Source organism: Galeopterus variegatus, unplaced genomic scaffold, assembly GCF_000696425.1.
Source record: "Galeopterus variegatus unplaced genomic scaffold, G_variegatus-3.0.2 Scaffold369, whole genome shotgun sequence".
NCBI classification, from domain to species: domain Eukaryota; kingdom Metazoa; phylum Chordata; class Mammalia; order Dermoptera; family Cynocephalidae; genus Galeopterus; species Galeopterus variegatus.
The window spans coordinates 76,772-103,915 of record NW_007726480.1 but is presented as its reverse complement, the minus strand read 5'-3'; the positions used below and the strand labels follow the sequence as shown (position 1 = coordinate 103,915).

General features: G+C 37.5%; 1 protein-coding gene and 1 non-coding gene across 2 annotated transcripts in view; both read right to left on the bottom strand.

Moving 5' to 3' along the window:
- The window catches only part of KIF5B (kinesin family member 5B), a 47,811-nt gene extending 23,103 nt beyond the window's left edge, over positions 1 to 24,708 (bottom strand). Inside the window, exons 1-11 of the mRNA XM_008568042.1 lie at positions 24,190 to 24,708; positions 15,948 to 16,035; positions 6,456 to 6,529; positions 5,393 to 5,497; positions 4,819 to 4,867; positions 3,484 to 3,539; positions 2,930 to 3,017; positions 2,641 to 2,765; positions 1,498 to 1,602; positions 1,050 to 1,195; positions 146 to 294 (exon numbers count right to left, since the gene is read on the bottom strand). Of these exons, the coding sequence (XP_008566264.1) occupies positions 146 to 294; positions 1,050 to 1,195; positions 1,498 to 1,602; positions 2,641 to 2,765; positions 2,930 to 3,017; positions 3,484 to 3,539; positions 4,819 to 4,867; positions 5,393 to 5,497; positions 6,456 to 6,529; positions 15,948 to 16,035; positions 24,190 to 24,315 (1,111 nt within the window). The 5' untranslated portion in view covers positions 24,316 to 24,708. The remainder of the gene's footprint in view (positions 1 to 145; positions 295 to 1,049; positions 1,196 to 1,497; positions 1,603 to 2,640; positions 2,766 to 2,929; positions 3,018 to 3,483; positions 3,540 to 4,818; positions 4,868 to 5,392; positions 5,498 to 6,455; positions 6,530 to 15,947; positions 16,036 to 24,189) is intronic.
- On the bottom strand, positions 10,437 to 10,510 carry TRNAI-GAU. The gene has a single exon. It is a non-coding gene; the product is annotated as a tRNA-Ile (tRNA).
- Positions 24,709 to 27,144: the final 2,436 nt, after the last annotated feature.

Genomic DNA, 27,144 nt, shown 5'->3' with positions numbered 1-27,144 from the left:
AAGATTGTATTCATTTTTATTTGATGATTCCTAAATACGCTTTGTTATTCTCACTTACCTTCATTTCAAAATCCCCAATTTATAAAATAGCTCTGAATCTATCTGTATTCAACAAACCTAAGATGACAAATTCGTAAGTTATTACCATTACGCCATCGGTTGAGTTCATTTTCAAGCCACTGAATGGTGTTCCGTAGGGTCTTATTTTTTTCTTTTTCTCTTTCATACTTCTTTTTCCACTGTTCTGCAGTTAACTCTACATTGACACAAACTGTATTCTTAATTGTTTTAGCCCTAAGAGACGTAATTGGAGGAAAAAGAATGTGAATAAAATTATTTTAATATCTCTATGTAATATATGTATATATGGCTAAGTAATTTAATATCTTGTCCAGTTATCTCTTAGACTAAATACTAAAAGCTATAATGTAGTGTTTATTTACAACCCAACTAAATTTGAGTCAGCCTCAAAATCTGTGAATAGTTTAAAAAAAAAAATCAACAACCCACTGAAGATAAAAAACAAGGGCTTATATTTTTCTAATTCATTTGCAAGGCTGAGTTTAAGAAATTACTGTTGAAAGTCAAAGATAAAGTCATCATTTTGATTTTCCTAGACTAACCACCTCATGTAGATTATTTGAACCTGTCATGTATGTCAACAGGATTATAATTTTCAGATTTTTACTTTATCTGATTCAAATGCTTATTTTCTTTAATGCTGAATTACAGCCTCTCACTTCACTTCATTTTATTTATTTTTTTTGGAGCTGGCCAGTATAGGGATCTAAACTCTTGACCTTGATGTTATCAACACCAAGTGGGCTAACTAGCCAGCCCTCATTTGACTTTAATATGTACCAAAACTCGACTCAAACCCATGCAGCCTAAAAAATGGACCTAGCTTGCATTATCTGTCTCAATTAAAAAGTGTCTAGCACACTAACAATATATACACTGATTTGAATAATAGCTACCTGACATTTTCCTAGATTTAATAAACAAAAGGCCCATCTACATTTAGGCTTTGTATTTTCTTAACAACAAACCTTTGGCCAAATAGGAGCGTAGATTTTGTTTCAGACTCATTGTATGATGATGGAGAGCAGCAAATTACAATAGTGGTTCTACAGTTACCACCTAATGAATCTTGAAGGATTCTTGTCATTTTACTATCTCGATATGGAACATACGTCTACATACAAAAACAAAGAACAGAAGACCAATGGTTTTCTATATAATAAAATTTGTTATATAAATACTTTAAATAAATTACAAAGTTGCTTCAATTATTGTAGTTGCTTGATATTCAGATGGGAACTAGGATATACACTAATACTATAAAATATGTTCCTAAAAGACAACTAATTTAGGCATACTGATTCAAACACAGTGAATCTTTCTCTAACTCCCTCTCACACAAAAACATACACACTCATGCATGCATATATCTATATTTAAATAAGTCCCCATAAGACAAGAGGGATGTATACTCACACTACCCTCAGCCAAAGCAGAAATGACATTTCCAAGAGCCGAAAGTGACTTGTTGATGTTCTTAGCTTCATCCAGCACAGCACCTTCTGCTCCAGTTTTACTAACCTATATATAAGATTTCAAAAGATTGAAACAAAATTACAAGTTTAAGATGATTTCCTTTGAATTTTCTAAAAAGTTGATAGGTCATCAATAACCAGCACTATTTCTTGAGTACTACACTCTCTGAGAACTTGGTCAAGCAAGCTACATGACAAAAATGTGATCAGAGATGTCAAATTTAATTTTTAGTTTGTGCTTTTGAAAATAACTGATTTATATTTATACTTCATTAATTTGTTAGTCCCCTTTGCTACATTAGAAAAGAGGTAAAATTTGCTAAGGCATATTGTTAATGTTGTAACTATTAGAAAACCAAAACTGAATTTAAACACATATAAGCAACCTTGCTCCTTTTAAAAATAATATAAAATGTCTGCATATCTATGTTAAAGATAGGCTTTCATACTAAGTTAGCAATGTTGGCTAAAGAAACGACTTCTCAGAATTTGTAAGTTAAGAGTCTTTGAGAGACGTGTATAAGCCTTTTCAGTAGAAGAGAATAGGTATGTCATTCTAAGTAGAAGAAACAAAATTAGCTGAACAGCAAAAACGGTCACAGAGGTCCACATCAAAACATTCGAACTTATTCGGATTGTGACATAAACTGGAATCAGATTGTCTAGGACTGTAATAATGAAATAATTATACAAAGGAAAGAAATAAGTGCAACCAAATCAGAAAGAATGGAGTTTTAATAGCGAGCCCACTGTCAACATGGATAAAAAAAGATATAAAAAATTAGAAAAGGGATACATAATAAAATGTATAATAACATATGCTGAACAAGTTCTCAATAAAAAGACACATCTTAAGTCAAAGGTAGCACCTATTGGTTGAACTGGACCAAACAACAGTAATTTGACACTGATTTTTCAGTTTATGTAATAATAAAGCATTAGCATCAACAGTTTAAAATTCTCAGATTACCAAATCCTGTTTGATAAGTTTTCAAGATGCAACAATGAATACTGCCTAACTCCCAATTCAAGTTAAAGGTTATAAAAATGCTTAAATAGCTATCAGAATATATAAAAACTTTACCTTTTCGCTACCAGCTAAATCAACCAGATAAAGTTTTCCACTCAGCTTTTGTTCTGTTTGTGTGTTCTCTTGTTTTACATTAATCAGAAATATACTGTGACTCCTAGAGCTATGTTCATTCATATCTGCAATGAAATTACACAATTATAAACAAACATGGCTTTCTTTTACTAATAATTTCTCTACAGCATTATTTTACATAAGAAAAATCTTCAAATTAATCTATTGGATAATGATTATTTTAAGGCCCTTTTATGCCCTAAACAAAGTTAATAAATACTCCACTTACTTGTAACTGCTACATGTCTGTTGGATTTTCCTTCATCTATGGTATCCATGACTTCATCTGGACTACATACAAAACGCTCTGTGCACCCCTGTGAAATAATTTTTTCAACTATGTCAATATCCTTTTAAAAATTTATTACAATCTGTTATTCAGTTTATGTATTTGTTATCTGAACAAATGTACGTATCCTTGTTATATATATATATTTTTTTTTCCTTTTTGTCTTTTTTTACTGACTGGTAACGGGATCGCAACCCTCGGTGTCGCGCCCGTACTGGGGACCGGCAATGGGATCGCAACCCTCAGTGTTGCACCCGCACCGCGCTCAGCCAGTGAGCGGGAACCGGTCTCCACATGGGATCTGAACCCTCGGCGGGAGCGCCGCCGCGCTCCCAAGCGGCGCACTCTCCAGTGCGCCACCAGGCCGGCCCTCCTTGTTATATTTTTAAAAAATAAAATTCATTTGGAAAAATTAAAAATACAATAAAAATAAAAAATAAAAATTTTTTACAGGGCTTTTCTAAATAATCATTCTGTATTAGTTTATTAAGTACCTTTACATAGGGAACTCGATTTTTGTCTTCATGAACTGAAAGGTTGGTCTTTGAAACTGAAAAAGAATAATAAATAACATTAGCAAAACTCTCCTAAACTCTAATACTGGCTGTAAAATAACTAATTCAATTGACAGGCTTCCCTGAGCAGCCTAGTAGCAACAGGTGATCTTTCAAAAGTATGAAAGCATCACTATTAAAGCAAGACCTGGTAAACATAGTAGGAGATTTAAACAGAAACCAATTCAGCAATAATAGAATTTTAGGTCCACTCCAACCTCTATCACCCACATACTGTAAATAAGAACATTAAGCCTGAGTGGTTCAATAATTTGTCTAAGCACAAGGTATATAACTGACTGCTGATAGAAGACTAGAACTCAGAGTACAGGTTCTCTACCTCCCATTCCAATGCTCTCAATACTACTTAAAAAGTTACAATATGTGCTTTAAACAAATAAATAACAAATAAATAAATTATTCTATGTGTAAAAAGGTATTCAACTAAAACTTTTTAAATGTCCATTTAAAGAAAAATTTTTAATTTTATTTTTAATTGACACATATCATACATATATATGGGGTACAATGTGATATCTGGATACATGTATACAATGTGGAGTGATCAAATCAAAGTAAGTAGCATATCCATCACCTTAAACATTTGTCATTTCGTTGTGTTGGAAACATTCAACTTCCTCTCTTCCAGCTATTTGAAATTATACAATAAATTGTTGTTAACTACAGTCACCCTATAGAGCTACAGAACACTAAAACATTCATCTTTTCCAGCTGTATTCCTGTATCTGTTGACCAACCTCTCCATAGCCCCCCAACCTACCCTTCCCACCCTTTACTAACTACTATTCTACTTTCCACTTCTATGAGATCAACTTTTTTTAGTTTCCACATACGAGTACATGGAGCATTTATCTTTCTGTGCCTGGCTCATTTTGTTTAACATAATGTCCTCCGGGCTCATCCACGGTGCTACAAATGACAGGATTTTATTCTTTTTATGGCTGTATAGTATTCTGTTGTGTATATATACCACATTTTCTTTATCCAATCATCAATTAATGGACACTTCGGTTGATTCCATATTTTGGCTAAAGAAAAATTACTAAATGTCCATTTCCTATAATTTAAGTGAATTTCATATAGGTTACTAAAAAATGGTTTCACATAGTATAGTGGTGAACTTATGGTTTTATGAAGATAAAAAAATATAAATAAAAGTAAAAAATAAATGAATGGTCTCACATCTACTAAAAAAAAAAAGAATATGTAATAGGTGCTGTTTACAAATGATCAAAAAGAAAGAATTTAACTTACCGTCTAATAAGTCCCTTATCTTATCCAAATATATTTCAAAATATGAAACCTAAAAGGAAAACAAATAAAAAAAGGGGGAAAAGAGATCAACAATTAAAATTATAAAACAGCTTACTCACTTATTAAATACTTATCAAGGTCTGAGTGCCAAGCACTCCCTAGACTAGGGGGACAGAGTTATCTACAAATCCCACAGCTCACATTCTAATGGGAAGACATAAATTACCTAAATTGCCTAAATAACCGAAATTAAAAGCAATTTCTGTGACATGCCTTCACTTAAAATGAATCAGACTAGTTAGATTAGTAGAAACCTTTGAGCTTTATAGTAAAATAAACTCCTTTATTTTACAGAGAAGGCACTAAGGACAAGAAAGACTGAGCTAATTTATTAAAGGTCACCTAACAGCGGATGAACAAGAGCCCAGGTTTACTAACCCTAATCATCTTTCAACTATGCCTGCCCATAAAAATAATTTCAAAAATTACTTTAAGAAACTAGCATTTACTATTTTTTTGGAACACAATTATTCTAGGTGTAAAATAAAATATAATCTTTCCTCAAGGAATTTACCTTAATATGAAATTCCAAATTTTCATCCATGGAGTAAATATAATTAAAAATATCTTGCACTATTCTTGGAATAATTCCCATGCCTTCTGGATCATGAAGTTTACCCTAAACCGAAAACAAAATTAGGCTTCTTAGACAAATACTAAAAGATTAGTTAAAAAGGAAAACATTTAATTTATAATTTACACTTGGTAGAGAACAGGAATTGTATCTGTTATTTTTCATAGAAATGGCTCTATAAATACCTAAAAAAAAAAAACAATTCGACTATTACACATAATACTGTATATTAACCACATGGGTTACCAACTGATCTTAATTCTTTATTTAATCACTAGATTTAGATTATCCATGCTTGTAAAATGAACATACATTCGAAAAGGTTTTAGTTTCCTTTAATATAAATCCGCACTGTTTCTTCTACTGCAAGTCAAATTCACACAAATGCTAGGAACGTCCTTGTTCTGTATGACTTTACGAAAATGAGTAATATTAATTACACTAAAATAAGCATTTACTTTATATAGTACCCAGATAAATGATAAAAGCTCCGTAGCAGTGGCAGAAGATCACAGGCTATTTTCTAGAAGCAAAACTAGAGCATGTCAACATCTATTATTAATAGCAGCACCGATAACTGAGGCAACATTCTTATCAGAGAAGAGTGGCAGGTATTTTAAGGGGAGAGGGACCAAGGCGAGAAGGCAAAAAATTAATCACTCTGAACAGTATCAACAACACATAAAGCATTCAAAATTTCCCATGTAACAGGGTGACAGAAAATTCCTGTTAAATTCTAAAATGTTCATTATTTCTGTGGTCATGCTATCTGCTAAAACAAAGCTATACTTGTACATTTTTATATCTCAAATATAGGTTATCTCTTACTATTCAAACTCTGCTGATTCCAACAATGATGTTACTTGTATATTATTCATATGAAAAAAACCAACAAAGAGAGCAAATAAAGATGTTTAAGCATGGTAAACTAATTTCGCAAATAATGAATGCATGTACTGTCTGTACTGCAAACTATATCCAAGTTCGGATTACAAAATGTTACCTCCATTGTGTGTGTCTTCCCGGAGGATGTTTGTCCATATGCAAATATTGTTCCATTATATCCCTCAAGAACATCTATGAGAAAATAAGAGATTTTATACTTCAAGGGATTTTTTTGCTTAAGATTCATAAGAAATTACCTAAGAATGTTACAGAAAAATGTCACACATTTATCCTTAGTGATGTATAAAGCACCCTAAAAAAATTCAGACGCACAACCTGTTCCTAACCCATGCATCCTCAATTCTGCATAATAAAATGTGTGGAAAAAATGGTTAGATCCAGATTTTCTTTACACTAATATGAAAGAGTCCATCAGAATCAAAGTTTAGTACATAAAGGACTTATAAAGACATTAAAGGAAATAATATAACTAATAGTTATTTTCTTAGTGATTATCCAGCTAAGCAATTACTTTTCTCTTTGACCCAATTACTTTTTGTGGTCAATTAAGAATCAAATTTTAAACTCCATTCCTTATAATCAATCATTTCATATCAGTGTACATTTCAAATGTCATTACATCTGTATTCCAAAGCTTTATGTGACCTAAAAGAAAAAAAACCTCTGCCAATTTACATACAGATATGAATCAGTTTTTAATGAATCAGTGGTCAAATCTCACAAACCCATACCTTCCTCCTTATCCCACTAACAAAGTACACATAACACGCTCAGTTCCACCTCAAAATCAATTACCAGAAAGTTCATATGGGGCTGGCTAGTAAGATCCCTTGGGAGAGCATGGTGCTGATCAGACCAAGGTCAAGGGTTCAGATCGCCAAACCAGGTGGAGGGGGGGTGGGGGGGTCCTATGAAAAAAATTTTTAACATATCTTCTAGCCCTTGGTGTACCCCAAGATCTGCCATTAACATTTAAGTATCTTCCTTTATTAAGTTGAAGGGGAAAAAAGGAAATGTGAGTGAGCAAGAAGGTGACTTTATTTTATTTTGGGGGATTTTGTTTGTGGTTTGTTCTAGGTGACAAGAAAGGCACTATGAAATTACATTCTATTCTAGAACACGTCAAAGTAAAAAGAGAAGCCTCTGTTGGAAACAGCAGATGATAGTAGTGGAAACTAAAGCGGTAAACAAGCCAATCCTTGTTTTTATTGAGTACGTGTTTGAAGAAGGAAAAGAAAAAAGTCCCAACATTGGGCACAACTAATTAGATAATAGATTTCCTACAGAAACACTTATTAAAGAGAAAAAGAAGGCATCACTACTTACTTCGCTGGGAAGGTTTTAAGATTTTAAGAAACTCCAGGGCCGAGCCCGTGGTGCAGGGAGCGCAGCAGCACCCCCCCCCCGCCCCCCCGCGGGTTCGGATTCTATATAGGGATGACCGGTGCGCTCACAGCGCTTTTACTGTTTGTTTTAATTATGTATCTACCTTTCCCTGAGTAGGTGATTTTTGGATATGCTATGTAACACTACGGTGATAACATTTTTATCAGTTAGGAACATAATCTTTACTGTTTGTTTTAATTATGTATCTACCTTTCCACAACTAATTAGATAATAGATTTCCTACAGAAACACTTATTAAAGAGAAAAAGAAGGCATCACTAGTTACTTCGCTGGGAAGGTTTTAAGATTTTAAGAAACTCCAGGGCCGAGCCCGTGGTGCAGGGAGCGCAGCAGCACCCCCCCCCCGCCCCCCCGCGGGTTCGGATTCTATATAGGGATGACCGGTGCGCTCACAGCGCTCACTGGCTGAGCGCGGTGCGGCAGGGCTCAAAAAGGACAAAAAAAAAAAAAAAAAAAGAAACTCCAAACATTTAAAACTTTCCTTCAAGGGCTGGCCGGTTAGCTCAGTTGGTTAGAGCACAGCGTTATAACACCAAGGTCAAGGGTTCAGATCCCTGTACCGGCCAGCCACGAAACAAACCAAACAAACAAAAAACACACCAAGGTTAAAACTTTCTTTCAAAATCTTTTCATTTTTATGAAGGGAAGCAAATGCATTTCATGAATCACACTTCAATAGATAGGACTGAAGAAGAAATCATCTGGGAAAAAAGCACTAGACCCACTGCAATCACTTCCTTTATATATATAATCATTCTTAACATGACTGTCATACCCCTACAGCTTAAGATCTTTTAATCAATCATACAAAACACAGGCACAAAATTCAAATTTTTGTTAGCTCTTTAAAAAGTACATTCATGACCTACTACCACAAGAGGTACTCAGTAAATATTTTAACTAAATGTCTATAGGATATAGTACATTTGTGCTATGTGAAACTATACAGTATACGAGGGCTCCTAGGATAACCGATGCATGGATAATAAACACATTTGGGACTTCAAGTAAACTGTGAAAGTTTTAGATGATGACACTGAAATATTAACTGAACATCCACTGTGATCTAGGCACTGCTCTGTGTATAGGGGACTGAGTAGGTGATTTTTGGATATGCTATGTAACACTACGGTGATAACATTTTTATCAGTTAGGAACATAATCACTTTTCCCCTATCTTGAAATCTATTCCTGACCTTGCTTTCTATAGAGATTTCATCCCCAACATGTTATCACAAAAAAATTTAAATGTACAGAAAAGTTAAATGAATTTTACAGTGACCACTCCGATAACCACCAAGATTCTACCACGAACATTTTATCATTTACTGTTTGTTTTAATTATGTATCTACCTTTCCCTATATTCATTTATCCATCCTTTTTAAAATGCATTTCAAAGTTCAATGCACATATCAGTACACTTCAACCTAATTACTTCACCATGCACATATTATTAACTAGAATTTAATATTTTATATTTTTCCTCTGAGGTAAAACTTATACACAATGAAATGCAGATATCTTAAGTGTCTATCTTTAAAAAAATTTGAATAATACAGATCTCCTTGAAAATCCTAGAGAGAACACATTTATCTGATTACAATCAGATAAAATTAGTCACTTTTTGACCTGGTTCCTGTTTACTTTTTCAGCTCCATCTCCACCATCCTTCTCCTCACACTCCCGCTTTTGTTGGTGAAAATAGTCAAATCTAACAATATTATATGGTTCAACCTCACAGTCATACCGTAATGTATGCTGACCCCCACATATGCAATACACTCTTCACATATGAGCATGCCTTAGCCGAGGTGGCATCTCTCTGCTTGGAAAGCACCCCCTCTTCTTTCTACTCTTTGTGCATCCTTTAAGACTAGCTCAGGCTTTACTCCTTCCTCTAACCCAGCTCCACAACCCATCCCAAATAAATCTGGGTAAAAGTCTCATTCTGCGTGTTCTTATAGTATCTGTATCTACTCATAATTTTTATCACTGAGTATTATAATTTTCAATACTTGTTTGCTTCCTCACGAGCCTATAAACTCCTTGAAGTGAGGGCTATGTTTAACTTCTAGCACAGTGCCTGGCACTCAGTTGAATAATTATTACCATCACTAATAACACAACATCTTTCTAAAGCCTCCTTCCCCTTTTTAAATATACTTTTGTCAGTCTTGCAAGAAACAGAGGTGGACAACTATGGACAAGTATTTCTTCTTTCATACTTTATAAAATAGGAAAAATATATTTAGCTAGTGAGACAATAGCACCTCACCTTCTAAAAGTCACTTAGTATCTTTGATCCTCAGCTTCCACATCAGCAAAATGTCTGCTTAGAAGACTGAGAATTACAAATCGTCAATATAAAGCCATCATTACTAACATTTGAGAGTTTACAATGTGCCAGGTACTAACCACTTTTCATATACTAATATATTTAATTATCACAAAAGCCTATGGAAGGTACTATTATTATCAGTCCCATTTTACAGATGAGAAAACTGAGGCACAGAGAGGTTACATAATTTGCCTGTATTTCTACAGCTAGTAAGATGGAGCTGGGATGCAAACCCACTCTTGGCTCCAGAGATATGCTTTTAACCACTGTACTATATTCTCTCTTTTATTTGGCGGGGGTTGGGGGAACACGACAGGGGAGTTGGTCAGGGCTGGCTGGTACAGGGATCGAACTCTGGACCTTGGTATTATCAGAACCACGCTCTGACCAACTGAGCTAACCAGCCAGCCCTGTACCATATTCTCAAGGAGCACAGGAGCTAAAATAAATATAGAACAAGCTACATCAGGAAAAATCAAAGATGGATACAGTGGCAGTGGCACACAGATTCTGGTCAGGAAGCCATGGTAGGAAATCAGGAAATCTATGAAGGCTTGGTACGATGCCTGGCATATAGTAGGCATTGAATAAATGACAACCACTTAATACAGGACAAATAAACTTACAGAAACCACTCATATTCAGAATTCAAAAGAGCATACAAATGGGTAAACCTTGTTCAAAAGAAACAATTCTATCTAATGAATTTATGAAAAGGGAAATGTAATAGCACTATACATAATCAGGTTATTATATACCTGCACAGAAATTTATGAATCAATGCAACTTCAATGGACTGTCAGGGACTCAGAAAGTACTATCTGCTTTCAGGTCTTTCCTGGCAGTTTGCTCATCAAATCCACATCTCAGAAGAAATTCCAGCTGGCCCATCAATTTGCTGATCCTTGGATATGAACAATTTCTAACCATGGCCTCCCACCTAATTTGTTTACTAATGATTGCCCAAGTCCAACCTGCCATGTATTTCATTACTTTCCTGTCCTTACACTCAACAGGCACCCACCATCTACCCCTGAATCATCTCTCTCCCTAAACCCATGTGTTTACTGGCAACTCTGTCACATTCACATCCACGTCCAGGACACGCCTCACTAGCTACTACATACAGGCTCCTCCAAAATGATAGAGAGCATCTGGGTGAAGATAAAAGGAAAAAGTTATAGCTGGGTAATACTGTCCTAATATAAATTACAAAGGTAGCACAGAAGAGGAAAGAGATAGTGAAAGAAACCTACTCTTACACTTGCTGGTAGTCTTATTTTGTAGAGTGAAAATGTCCTAAACTTTGAGTTTATCCCAAGTACAACACTGGTTGATTAAATTAAGAAAATAATTTCTTCTCTCAGAAGACAGAGGAAACAATTAGTATATCTGTTGTGTGCTTAATCCTCACAGTACCATCTATTTTGCAGAAGAGGCAATGGTGACTTACAAAAGTTAGGTAATTTGCTGAAAGTCACACAGCTAGAAAGTGGCAGAGCCTAGACCTTCAATCTCAGGCTAATTCCAAAGTTAACTCCCTTAACCATATTGCAAAGAAGGGAATTATTATCATGAACTCAGTTCCAAACAGTAAAGCAGGAACATGCCGGTTAAGGAGAAGGCACTAAAATTTTGAGAAAAGGAGAGAAATTTCAGGGAATTAATTATTTCACCTTAGAATTGCAAACAGTAATAAAACAGAAAGAAAGTAGTAAGATACATGTACCATAGACATCAAAGCAATAGATTTCCAAGAGTTCTGAGAAAGGTAAGTATGAGCCTATTAGTAAGACTATATAACCAAGGATATACAAAAGATATAAAAAAAAAAATCACTAGAATACTATGAGGAAGGTAAAAGCCAGGATAAGTAAGTCTAACAAAAACAAAACAGCTTTTAAAGCCATACTCAGAAAAAGAAAACTGAATGAACCTGCACTGCCAAGGAAAGATGATAAAATATCCACTGATGAAATTAAGACAGAGGTATTCTTATTTTATTACCTCTCCCACAAACATGACCCCCAAAACAGAACTGAATAAACACTGTTGAGAGAGACTTTAAGGCTGATGTGCGTAGGATGACAGCAAAAGAACGGTTTAAAAGATCTCAAGTATCCAGTTAAAAAGAGAATTACATTCCAGGGATAAAATCTTACAGCTACTGTAGGTAAGTTTTTTTTGGTAGCTGTTGGATTCAGATTGACAAGGATGTAAGTTTTAAAAGCCAAAGAGAACATAGGTAACAGAATGAGTAACTTGCAAATGATACATGCATTTTCAAAAAGGAAATGATAAGGTTACGAGAACTACAGACAAGTATACCAAAATTTCACTAAAGAAAAACTATGGCTGAAGTAGTCTCATTTCCTATAGGGATAGGGTCATTCAACTGGTAGAGTGGGATGGGCTGGCCAGGTAGCTCAGTTAGAGTGCAGCCTTGTAACACCATGGTCACAAGATCCAATCCCCATACCAGCCAGCCACCAAAAAAACCCAAACAACAACAACAACAAAAAAAAACTAGTAAAATGGGGAAATACCAGAGTAATGCACCATGATTTCTTAAGAAGATCCAAGTTTTTCATCATATTCTTGTGGGTATGCTGACAAACTAAGAATCAGACAGCTGTACAAGTAAGAGGCTCCGAAGTTAGTTGAATACCCAAACAGTGTGATTTAATTAACTGCCAACAACCCTACTTTTAGAAGAATAGGCTAAGGACCACGGCCCATTAAGCATTTTAAAGAACACTATATTTCTCAAATTTTGACGTCCTTGACACCATAATAGACTTATCAAATATGCTGATGGCTAACTGAATAGATCTCTAGTAAGACAAGTATAAAAACAAAACACAAAATATAATCAAGAGCTAAAATGAACACAACAGAATCTGCACTTTAAAGGCTTGCACTCCAGAATGTGCAAGTATGGAATGCAGCTTGAAGCTGGCTGCAACAGATGTGAAAAAGATTTGTACACTTAACTGGCTCATGAGTTCATGAACCAGTAAATGTTTATTTAAAAAGCTAATGCAATCTTCTGATGAAAGATGTCACAACCAAAGAATGTAATATAATTGTGTTCTATGATGTATGGATTTTCATTTGGAAATCTACTGATGCTTACCAAATATGACACTGCCTGTTCCTCTCTGCTGCTATCATTTACAGAATCACAAGTTTCTAAAAAAAAATATTTATTTATTTTAAATTTTATTTTGTCAATATACAATGTGGGTGATTATTGTGGCCCATTACCGAAACCTCCCTCCCTCCTCCCTCTCCCCCCTCCCACCCAACAATGTCCTTTCTGTTTGCTTGTCGTATCAACTTCAAGGAACTGTAGTTGTTATGTGTTCTTCCCCCCCCCCCAGTTTTTTTTTGTGTGCGTGTGTGTGAATTTATTTATTTATTTTTAGCTCCCACCAATAAGTGAGAACATGTGGTATTTCTCTTTCTGTGCCTGACTTGTTTCACTTAATATAATTCTCTCAAGGTCCATCCATGTTGTTGCAAATGGCAGTATTTCATTCGTTTTTATAGCTGAGTAGTATTCCATTGTGTAGATATACCACATTTCTCATATCCACTCATCTAATGATGGACATTTGGGCTGGTTCCAACTCTTGGCTATTGTAAAGAGTGCTGCGATGAACATTGGGGAACAGGTATACCTTCGACTTGATGATTTCCATTCCTCTGGGTATATTCCCAGCAGTGGGATAGCTGGGTCATATGGTAGATCTATCTGCAATTGTTTGAGGAACCTTCATACCATTTTCCATAGAGGCTGCACCATTTTGCAGTCCCACCAACAATGTATCAGAGTTCCTTTTTCTCCGCAACCTAGCCAGCATTTATCGTTCAGAGTCTTTTGGATTTTAGCCATCCTAACTGGGGTGAGATGGTATCTTAGTGTAGTTTTGATTTGCATTTCCTGGATGCTGAGTGATGTTGAGCATTTTTTCATAGAATCACAAGTTAATACCCCCCTCCCCATTTTTATGAAGATTTCAGAATCTCGTTCACTGTCTCTCACCAATACCATTCCTGCTGTAATCCTCGGTGGTTTCAATGTCCATATAGTTAGATGATCCCACTAAAACACTCTGGCCTCTCAGATCCTTGACCTAATTTTCTCCATGATTTTGTCCTTTACCATTTTAGATGCCAACTCCATGGTCACACCCTGACCTTTTCATTGCTAACTACCTACCTCCATAATCTCAATTTTAAGTACAGATGCTCCTTGACTTACGACAGGGTTACATCCCAATAAACTCATTGTAAGTTGAAAATATCTTAAGTCAGAAATGCATTTAATACACCTAACCTACCAAACATCGCAGCTTAGCCTAGCCTAACTTAAATATGCTCAGAACACTTACATTAGCCTACTATGCAATCATTTAATATAAAGCCTCCTTTATAAAAAAGTGTTGAATATCTCATGTAACTTACAGAACACTGTACTGAAAGTGAGAAACAGAACGGTTGTGTGGGTACTTTAAGTACAGTTTCTACTGAATGTGTATCGCTTTCACACCACCATAAAGTTGAGAAATCTTAAGTTGAACCATCATGAGTTGTGGGCTGTGTATGTCCATCTTCCATTACTCCTTCTAGTACTCTGATTCCAACAAACCTTTGACCCCACTGAAATCAATAACCCACTCATCTTACCACCTTTTTCCACTGTCCTTTACCTTCCCTCATGTCCTCCTTCCTGTAACTGACCCATCTTGCCAACATTACAATCACTCCCTTGACTATATCAATTTTCTTGCCATTTTCTCCCTCTTTTGTACTTGCGAGGCAAAACTCCAAATGGGTAAATTCAACTCTTTCAGCAGTTAAGCTCAAGTGGTCCCTTAATATAGCCCACCAATACTGCCACATTTCCCTAATCCATCCATTTCATGCCTTTTCCTAGAACCTACTCCCCCTTCCTCACTCTGTGATGATTTTGCTCCCTATATCACAGACAATATGGAATATAAAGAGAACATCTACATTTCTCCCCCTCACATCTATAAACTTGCTTCTATCCATAAACTTGACTTTTTCTCGTGTTACTAGAATGAACTATCTGTGCTCTACTTAATCCTAACCTATTCACTTTTATAGTGAATCCCAACTCCTCTAATCTGGTGAATGACACAAGGCAGATTTTGCCTCAATTTAAAGACTTTTTAACAACTACAACTGTCAAAAAGTGGAATAAATTATTTCACAAAGTAATTGCCATTTAACTGTAAGATCCCTTTGATAGAAGGAATTTCTGTAACAACTAAAACTAACTCCAAATCATTTAGCATCCTCTCAGCTATAGAGATCTATCTATGGTTTTAGATAGTATAAGTTAATAGTATTCACTGGAATGTACACACTTTTCTCACCCTTGGCAACCCTGTTAAATTCCTCAAGAGTTTCTCTGCTAACTACAGGGTAAGTCTGGGGAAAGAATAACAATGGAATGAAAGAATGATTTTTTAAAAACTTGTATAGCCATTTTGTTTTCATTCTCATGCTATTCTATTTCTAGAATTGCTACTTAAGAAACTCTCCTACGATTATCTAATAGAAATGTATCTTTCAAGAATAAGTGTGTAACATAATTTTTATAACATCCTTCTCTATGTACTGTATATAATTAGATCATAGAATTTGAGCAATAGTACATTTACTAATTGTATTTGACCTTTTAATTATTTAAACAATTTTCTTTTGCAATTAACTTAGAAAGGGCATTAAAATGAAAAAAAAAAGAACGAGTAAGAAACAACAAAATTTTACTTATTGCTGGAACAACTCGGCAAGTTAAATATATTTACCTTTAACAATCTTCTTTGCACAGTCATTATACACTTGCTCTTGAGATGTGCTTGACTGGAACACCCGATCAAAGGCATAAGGCTTAGACTGAAAAACAAAAACAAAAGTATTTCAACTACACAAATTAAGGGTGAATGGATATTTCTAAGTTCATTTAAAGATACCACTATATATTTAACCTTCAAAATAGTATACCTAGTATGCATCATTTCATGTCATTGAATCTTTTGAGTGCAAGGGACCTTAGAGGTCACCATGTACAAATCCACTAGAATAAACTCCATGAAAACAAAAATGTCTGTTTTAGTTTTTCTTGTATTCCCAGGGCCTAGCACAGTAATTATAATTAGTACTACTACAGTAGCCACTCAAATATTGCTGAATTCATTTTTTTCAATGTCTACTCTGGCAGGTTTTGAGACTATTTTCAATACTAATATCATTTTGCAGAAAAGGAAACTAGAAACTTGAAAGGTACTAAAGTTGTTAATTACAAAATTAAATTGAAATTCAAACCCAGATCTTCAGTTCAGGCCTCTTCCTGCTATTCCATTCAACTTTTCAGTTTACTGCTACAGCTTACATTTAACAAATATTTACAGCAATCATTCTCTCACTTAACAAATATCTTACAGGGCCGGCCTGGTGGCGCACTGCTACAGTGCGCCGCTTGGGAGCGCGGTGGCACTCCCGCCGAGGGTTCGGATCCCACATACAGACTGGTTCCCGCTCACTGGCTGAGCGAGGTGTGGGAGCAACACCAAAGGTTGCTATCCCGTTGCCGGTCCCGGTCCGGTACGGGCGCGACACTGAGGGTTGCGATCCGTTGCCGGACACGAAAAAAGACAAAAAGAAAAAAAAAAAAATATCTTACAAAATATGAGATGCTATGCTAAAAGGATGACCAAAGCAGAAATTATACAATTAATTGACTAGAATTCTGAGTCATGTAACTTAGTGCTATGAAAGTGCTATAAGAGCACATAAGAGGAGAACCTGAGTTAAGGAGAGAACAGAAGAATGTCAGCGAAACACTCTTAGAGAAGAGATATTCAGGGGCCGGCCCGTGGCTCACATGGGAGAGCATGGTGCTGACAACACCAAGTCAAGTGTTAAGATTCCCATACCAGTCATCTTTTAACAAAAAGAGATGTTTAAGTCTATGGGATGTTTAAGAACTAAAGAACAAGTAGAGCTTAGCCACTGTCACTCTCTTTGATACTAGTCATGAAGAGGAATGGGAGTTTAGTGTGGGAAGGTAATCTAGGCATTGGGAATAGGATGCTTTAACATCCTAAGGCAGAAAGGAACTTGCAGCATTCAAGAAACCAAAGGAAGTTGATGAGTTTGAAGTAAGAGGAGTTTGCACTGTACAAATGTTTGCATTGTACAAATGCAAACAGTGAAAAAGACAAATAACGTCTTCCTTTGAAAAGAGTTTTGACCTTGTGGACCTCCCTGAAAGGATCTTGGAGACTCCAAGGTCCGCTCTTGGAGAACCACTGATATAGTCTGAGGAGGAGTCAGAAACATAGAATGAAAAATCCGAAGATAGTGTCCACAAAAGTCAAGGAAAGAATTTTCAAGGAGGAAGTGATTATGTCAAATATAGGTGTGAGGTCAAGACAAAACTGAAAAGCATTCAATGACAAAAGTCAGATTGGAATGGGTTGAAAAAAGGATGGGTTGTAACCAAGTAGAGCAGAAAATCTAGCTGTGGGTCTAAGAAAGATTTTTTTTTTATTTTAATTTTTCTTTTGGACGGACAGCCAGTGAGGGGATCTGAACCATTGTTTTGGTGTTAGCGGGATCTTTTTTTTAAAGATAGGCAAGACCTGAACAAGGTTAAATGCTGGCAGGAACAATCCAATAATCCAGGAGAGTGAGCAAGCATGTGAAGATGAGAGAGAGAGAGACAAGGGGGTTCTGGGTATTTGCAAGTATTTTCCTGCTTTCTACTTTCTTCTAAAGGAAAGGAAGGGAGCTAGGCCCTAAAACACAAAACAGAAAACAATCACAATCCCAAAAGAAACCCTTGATATTATAGAATACTTCCTAGGTCTTAGGTGAAAAAGACCTACTTTTTTAGAAACTATACGCCACAATCCCCCTCCCCAATGCTTGGAATAATAGTAACAACGAAGCAGATACTCCTAAAGGGCCATCTAAAGCCGTTCTCAATTCCCCTTGCCCTTACTACATCTCACCAGTTAGGCTGGAGAGCCAAATGCCTGCTAGCCTAGTCTCCTGGCAACTAGCGGTGACATGACCCAGTTCTGGATAATATGAAGTGGTGGTTTCCTGGGTGGTCTCTGAGGAGAGTGTTCTTTTCCTGATAAAGGGGAACAGTCAGCTTAAATTGCCCTTTCTCATTCATGCAATGAATGCCTGGAGTTGCAGCATCCATCTTGCAAACATAAAGACCCATGATGATGAAAAGTCAACAGCGAAAGATGATAGAATGTAACAGAATCAGGGTCCTTGAACTAATAGCAGTAAGGGCCTATCTGCAGGCGTTTTGTTATATGAGAAAAAGAATCTCTGCAGGCTTTTTGTTATGTGAGAAAAATAACCTCTTATTTAATTAAGCTACTATTAGCTGTTTGTTTTCCCTCTGCAACTGAAAGCATTCCTGTTGGATATACTAAGATGACCTCACTTTGCTGTCAATTTAAAATGAGCATCAGTGTCTATACATGAAAGTTATTATTTGGCTAAGATGCCATCAAGACATTAACATCCAATTCTACAGGTGTGGCTAAAAAAAAAATCTATTATTTTACTGATTATACAAGATATATTCAAGGTGAACAATTCTGAAAACAAGTACAAGTACAATCAAAATAATAATCACCACCCAGAGACAAACCATGCTAATAGTTTTCTATGCAAAAAGAAAGTAATTTTCTGGCTGGCCAATTGATTAGTTCACTTGGTTAGCATGGTGCTAATAACACCAAGGTCACAGGTTCACACCCCCATACAGGCCAGCCGCCAAAAAAAAAAGTAATATTCTGTCTTCATTTATCCAGCAAACATTTAGTTAGTGACTACAAAATATCAGATATTGTAGATGAATAATACAATTTTAGAAATGATATTTAATTAGTACAGACAGTAGGGTTCAAATAGAGGATAAGGTTGGGGAGAGTCCCCACTAAGCTAAGAAGCTATAGGAAGGGTCATTTAAAAGTTAATGGAAAGATTTGTATTATCTTTAAATTCTACTCTTCCATAGACTTTTTAAAGTACCCTTGTACAGTAGGATCTAATATAGGTGACCAAATAATGGTAACTGAATTGAAATGGAGACAGTCTCTAGCCTTAAAGAACTCATAACCTGGTAAAGAAGTCAAGAAGAGATTGCACTTAGCCCAAATACACATTTAATAACAGGTGTGTAAAAAAATGACATGAAAGGAAAAATTAACAATGATTAATCCTAATTTTGTTTCCAAGAAACAAGTTAATAGAAAACAGGTAAAAGTATAAGGACAAATGCATCCCTCCAAAATATGTCAAATAATAAAAAGTTATTAAAGAATAGAAAGAACAAATAACACTACTGAGCGTTACGTCATATCTCAATTTTTATATCAATAAAAAAATTGTGCTCCTAAACCGTTTACAAAGAGATATGCCAAAAATTGTAGGTAATAGTAAAGCATGCCTCATAAGTACTTTATGAAACTCTTCACTTCATATGAAATATGCAAACTACCACCACCACCTTACTAAGATAATAAGAAGGGCAATGATTAAGAGGTAACACACAAACATAAAAATAATTAAGTTGAGATTGAGCAATTTCTTTTCAGAAGTTATACCACTGTTAATAAAAAAATTAACTTTTGTGCTCAGCATTAAGTTTGACAAAACAGTTTTGATTGTAAGACTAAATTATAATTTTATTAAGAAAGGCATATATTTTGATTAAAGATTTAGCCATAAAGCCACTAACTGCCCCTGGTTCTCTGGGATGACATAAAAATTATTTCTAATGGTCTCTAATTAAGGCATATCTCTACCTTTCAAATAAACAGAGAAAAACTCAATATCTGGACATTGGTAATTTAAAAACCTGATTCTTAGCCTTGGAGTGAACGTTATGTAGCCTTTAATTCTATGTACTTTCAAAGATACTCAAAGTTTCAGGTTTCAATTTTACAAACTCCAAGCCACAAGATGCATTCTGATCTGACTTAGGCTTCAAGGGAACAAACCAAATAGCAGTTTATTTAACTGCAATCATACCTTCTTAAGGGATTCCTGTTTGAGTCTGCACAGAACAGGCTGAACACCAAATTTGGTTATGAAAGACACCCTTCTGGCAGGGATATGCCTTTCTCTGGAATTCTGAATAGTGATCTCTTCAGATCTGATGGGACTGTATCATATTAGATTTACTTAGACACTGATTGTGGGCTAACATTCCACAATTGTAAAGGGTGTGATGATGACTCCCTCTCCTCTTTCAATTTTCACTCTTAAGGTAATCGAGAAGGTTCAAACACCAAATCATTCACTTGAAAAGAGGAACCGTGTCTTCCTTTAGGAAAGAAACTGGGCAAGATGATCAAATTAGTTTTATTCTCTTCTAATTTTAATGAACTACAACAGCCTGTTTTAGGTTCTGGCAGCCTCTACAATACACTATATAAGGAATAATTATTAGCAAAGACATTTAATGATACAAATGAGGACGTTCTACTTTTATGATACATATACAGATATATAAATAATTTCTATTGATTTCCTTTTCTGGTGTTTTCAGCAAGCTCATTTAAAAGACATAAGTTGTTTCCCTTGTCCTCCCTGTTTAGATAACAAGTTCCCTAATTTAAATAGATTATATTTGTATCATTTAAAGGTTTTCCTAAAAATAATTTGTTTATTTTATTCAATATGTGATATCTATAGCACTTCAGAAAGCACTTAATTACAAATAATTCTGTACTAAAGGCTGCACAGCAAAAAAGAGAAACACTATAAAATTAAAAGACTTGCCTGCCATAGGGCCATATTACATTAAAATCAGATTACATGAGCAACAGGAAAAAAGTATGGACAAAGTATTGAAGACAGAACTTAGAAGAAAATCAGAATCCTTAAAAATTACTTTCTGTCGGGCCGGCCTGTGGCTCACTCGGTAGAGTGCAGTGCTGATAGCACCAAGGCCGCGGGTTCGGATCCCATATAGGGATGGCCGGTTTGCTCACTGGCTGGGCGTGGTGCTGACAGCACCAAGCCAAGGGTTGAGATCCCCTTACCGGTCATCTTTTAAAAAAAAAAAAAAATTACTTTCTGCATAAGCATTGATTATGCTTTTAATTCAGTAACATCATAAACTAACATACTTATTCTTTAAATTTTGATTTAACTAGAAGACCATGTAAAAAATGTTCTTAAATCATGTTTATAATAATTTTATTTTAAATGCTGCATTGCAGTAATTTCCTCCTAAACTATTTATTTTGAATCAGGTTCAGGACCCAGTAAAATGAATAAACCAAACTGAGCTAACTTTACCTAGAGATTTTCTTATTCCACTTCTCCTAGCCGCCCTTATAAATTTCCAAACAACCTTTTAAAAAACAAAATTTATTTAAGACATTCAACAAAAATGAGACAGAGTAATTAGTTACTAAATACAAGAAATAAGTTTCTGAAAATAATGATATAAACATGTTGCCTTACATTTTTTAAAGCTATGTCACTCAGTTATAACATATTTTTGCTTACACTTTAAAAAAAATATCCAGACTAACATGCTTGCCAGTCTAACTAAAAGTTAACTGTTCATTACTGATTCACAAACCAATCACCTATCCATTACTTCCAATATTACCATTTACATTTACTTATATTACTAAAGAAATTTTGAAACAGAACTTATAAATAACTTCTTCCAAAGGAAACAACCTAGAATAAACGTATGCTTACTGTGGTAATTATGTGTTTTCTTTTAGCTCTTTCTTCAGATTTTATGTTGTATTTGGGCTGCATCAGAAGATTACTTTCTAACTAATCTTAATACATTTTGTGAATCCTAAATTTTAGCATTCCAACAAAAATATCTTAGTGATACTTGTAGATTTGTATAAACACAAGAAGATCTGGAGAAATGAGACATTCTTAATACAACTGTAAAATGAAAAACACAGTTGATGTGTCAACCAGTACTGAAGCTAAATAATCACAAAAACTCTTAACTAGTGGCCTCAAGTTTGACAACTAATCCAGGCCTTGCAAACTTCTTCTGATTCCATGTAAAATATACCATCCTAAAGAAAAAGGATTACTGAGCTTAATTTTGCCTTGCTATGAAGTCATGTACAGCAAGAGCTTTTCTTATAGACTTAGCAAAGAATCAGTATGGCAATCCTCACACACAAATAGTTGGAGGTTGCCAGTGACCTAATGATTTGTTTGCCAAAAGCCTACCAAGAGTGATACGGAACTATACATTCATTTTCTAGAAGTGAACTTTGGAAACCTTCACATTAAAACACTAAAGAACTTGGGCCAAGCCCATTACTGAGCTTAATTTTGCCTTGCTATGAAGTCATGTACAGCAAGAGCTTTTCTTATAGACTTAGCAAAGAATCAGTATGGCAATCCTCACACACAAATAGTTGGAGGTTGCCAGTGACCTAATGATTTGTTTGCCAAAAGCCTACCAAGAGTGATACGGAACTATACATTCATTTTCTAGAAGTGAACTTTGGAAACCTTCACATTAAAACACTAAAGAACTTGGGCCAAGCCCATGGCGCACTCGGGAGAGTGCGGAGCTGGGAGCGCAGCAGCGCTCCCGCCGCGGGTTCGGATCCTATATAGGGATGACCGGTGGTGCGCTCACAGCGCTCACTGGCTGAGCGCGGTGCGGGCCGGTCTCAAAAAGGACAAAAAACAAACAAACAAAAAACACCACTAAAGAACTTTAGTCCTGGCTTAGATGTCAATGCTTTCCATCATCAATGTCCCATATCCTGTGATTTCTCTGCCCTATTTCCAAATTAAGTAGTCTAAATAAATATAGAATGCCATTAGAGGAAAAATTAGCATAATAAAATTTTGTAACCATGATAACAATGTAGGAAAAAAGTTCTAACACATGGCATTACCAAGAAATGTGAATTTAATTTGTAGTCACAGTTCACTGTTCTGTATACAGTATCTTACTATCCATTTTTAATCTCCGTGAACTGGGAATGCTATTTTCAGAAACCTTTCAATACCGGAGAGACCACAACTCAAAATATCCTCACATTCTGGTCTCCCTGACAATGATCAGCTAACTCTGGTTATATTTTTCAAAGACACAATATCTCACTATCCTTGGGATTACGAAAATCAATTTTCTTCAAGGAAGATCTGAAAAGTATAAGCATGAATTTAATACTGGCCAATTTTTACTTCTTTTATAAGCTTGCTTTTATATTTTCTGTCTTACATACACAGAAAAAGTTACCTTTTCCTACAATGTTACCCCCATAAAACCCAGTAGGAGTGAGATTCTGGATCTTTCTGAACAATTATTTGACCCAATCTGAATCGGCCAGATCAGCCAGAAAATTAAAACACTCCAATTCCAAAAGAAAAATCACTACAATATTTCTTTTTACAGTTCTCAACTGGCCATTTCTAATTGTTTTCATCACTCAAAAGGCGTGTAGGTAAACATCTGACGTATAGATATATTCGTAGTCCGGTAGTTTTTCCTTCTCCCGAGGAGAAACAATATGGTTCAACACCTAGTTAACTGTTTCCATAAAACTGAGTATCCTTACTATTTATAGTACAGTAGGGCTGATCTCATAACTGAACGTTCCTAAGTGAACTTTACGTTGTTACATATTTTATGAATGGTACATGTGGGAGTAGTCCAAAACACCAACAGCATCGGCAACAGTGAATGCACGCACATAAACACAGGCAAATATGCACTAAACTTCATCCCCGGACGGTTCCTCCAGCGCCCCAGGTGGGGGAGTGTCCCAGGCTGAGACCGGGCGCCTCCCGTCTCCCGGCGCCGAAGACCAGGGTGGAGGCGATGCAAGAACGCCCGTGGAGCTGCGTCCTCTCCCTCCCTTGGGTTATCTGAACCAGCAAACCCTGCCGGAAAGGGCTGGGGACACCACCGGTCCCTCTCAATCCTGCACCCAGCCACTTCCCTAAACTCCCGGCCCAGCCAGGCCTGGAGGAGCAGGGCAGGGGGCGGGGGCGGGGGTCACTCACCGCGATCATGACCGTGTCTTCTCCCTGAAACTTGGCGATGTACTTATCGCCGCGGTTCACCTCAGACTCGTTGAGAGGTCTGAAGCGACACATCACTTTGATGTTGCACTCGGCCGGGTCCGCCATCTTCCTCGAAGCCGGGGCGGAGGCCGGGAGCCACTCCCCGCCGCTCAGTCTTGGAGGAAGCGGGCCGGGGCTGAGGGTCTGGGGTCTCGAGAGCCGCGAGAGTCAGCAGTCCCCCGCGCCGCGCTTCCGAGCGGGGACTCGAGCGCCGACGCCGGCAGCCGTCGCCTGAGGCTCACTTCCGATCCATCATGGCAGCCATGGCGGCGGCGGCACCGGGTGGAGGGTCCGCGGCTCCTCGGCCTCTCCCTCGCCGGCCTGGGCAGGCTGCGGGGGCTGCAGAGCTTCTGGGAGCCGGGAAAGTGGCCCCCTTCTTCCTCCTTGTAAACAGCAAGCCAGGCCGGCCCGTCTGCACGCTCTGCTGTCCACCCGCCGGTTGCCGGCTGCCGCCCGATCACTCCCGAGGCCGCAAACCGGCGACTGGGTGGCGCGGGAGGAAGACTGCGCAGGCGCTCTGGGCCCGGGAAGGCCCGGCGACCAATCCGCGCCCGCGCCCGGCTTCCACCGGCCGCGCCGCCGGCTCCGCCTCCACTCCTCGCCGGGGGTCGCGCGTTCAACTTTTACTGGACGTTCAGTCGCCGAAGTGCCTTTGGATACAGGGCGGTGGCTCCCCGCCACCATCCGGAGCCGCCGCAGGATTCCCCGGAGCTAGGCAGACGCACTTAGCTTTCTTTGGAGGAGAAGGGGTTTGTTATAACCATTTAATGTTGTAGTTTGTTTAAATAAAATACTATGTTTCTATAAGGAAATGTTTGCTTTCATTTTGTTCTGGGGAAAAAATGATTCCCGGCCCACCTTTTTAGAGCGCGTTGGCAGCAAAAGGGAGATATGAATGAAGGGTGGGACATGGCTCTGGTTGGCGGCGCCGGAAAAACGAAGTTCGAGGGTTCGGATCCCCGCGCCGGCCGGCCGCCAGAAAGAAAAAGGAAAATTCCCCCGAGGAATGGAATAGTTGTCGAAGAAAGGTGGAGCAGTATGCTGCGGTGGGAAATGAGCCCCTCCGCCCCCCGCACACCGCAGTCGCTGTCATTCTGCCCAGTGCCTCGCATGCCAGCCCTGCTCACCCGATGCCCCTCACGCATTCAGTGAGTCGGAGGTCCCACGTCCCGGATAATAAACAGATGGAACTCGTCAGTTTCAATACGGGGGGAAACGACAAACCCAGACCTGGTCTTAAACGGCCTAGATACGTTCATGGAAAACGTGTCTAGCCGCCTATTTTTAGAAGATGGATATCATAAAGGTTCTTCAGGTGGAAGTGGTTCTGAAGTGCTGCGGTAGAACTGCAAAGACAATTAGGGACCCTTCCTCTTGGCCCCAGTTTTTGTGTGTAAAATGAAGGACTGAACTATGAAAATCTCCAATGCCTCCTGTGCTCACTCAACCATCCTAATACCTCCAGAAACAAATGCATTAGTTCAACAGATTCAGGTTTACTGATCCACTGCAATGAAGAAGTTCACACCGCAGGAATCGTGGAGCATTTCACCAAACAAAAGAAAAGATGGAGTTATCACAGGGCTTTGGGGGAAATGTGGAGTTTTGGTAAAATTTAAATGAAACAGTGTTTTGAGAGGCTATGTACAAAACAGAGTTGTGGGTAAAGGCATCAACATCAGGCCTGGACTACAGTGGTCCCAGGTCCTGTTTCCTTGAATACTACCAAGTTCAGAGAGATGTGGAATGTCGTCTTCAGAGACCCCTTTTTCCAGAGCTCTTCACCTAGCTTGGAAATCAAGGCTCCTTCTCTAAGTCTTTTGATCTTCCAGGCAAGAGTGGGATGTTTTATTCCTACTTTTATAATTTCAAACAGCAGCTTCTGATAGTCAATGATTTTAGAGCACAAAGTTTCTCAGGGAGCAACAAATTAGTAGTCACTAAAGGGGAAGGTTTTTGTGACATTTTATGGCTGTAACATGTCCTTGAAAGAGATACCTTTTCTGGGCCGGCGGGTGGCACACTGCTACAGTGCGCTGCTTGGGAGTGCGGCGGTGCTCCCGCCGAGGGTTCGGATCCCGCATACAGACTGGCTGCTCACTGGCTGAGCGAGGTGCGGGTGCAACACCGAGGGTTGCGATCCCGTTGCCAGAAAGACAAAAAAAAAAAAAAAAAGAAAGAAAGAAATACTTTTTCCTGTTCACTTTGCAGCTGGCTTTAGCTGTGTCTGTTAGTTCAGTCTAATGAAAGAAGGGTAGGTTTTTACTTTCCCACCCCTTATGTCCTATTATTCTTTATCTGATTTCTTCATCATATCTATATCCTCTCATTCTTATCTCTAATTTCAGAAGAAGACAGCTCTCTCCTTCTCAACAACTAACTTTTCATTTACACTCTGATTTCTTCCCAACTTCATCCAGTACCTGGATCTAACCAATGGTCACCATCTTCTTACATCTTTGATTTCTCCCTTTTCTCAGCTTTCTTGAAGGAAAAAAAGGTCTCCTCATCTTTAAAACAAACAAAAAAAGAACCCTAACACTTTCATTGGTGTCTGTTTAATTAGCCTTCTGTCAAAGATAAAACTGGACACTAAAGTGGTAAGGACAGATTTTAATTGGTAATACACTATTGCCATAGGGAAAAGAGTCCAGAGTGAATTGAACTCAACTTTGATTTGTGCAGAGGTAATTGGACATTTTAAAGGAAGAATGAGGGAATACAGAGGAAGATGAGCTGGGGCTCAGTAGAGCCAGGGAAGTAAAAAAATTACAAAAAGCGGGAAATGGGGATTTTTCTACATGAAACCCATCTGGGTTTGTTAACTGGCACTTACCCATAAAGGTTGAGAGACAGGGGCCCTATCTTCAGGTCTTGGCTGAAACAAACAGTATT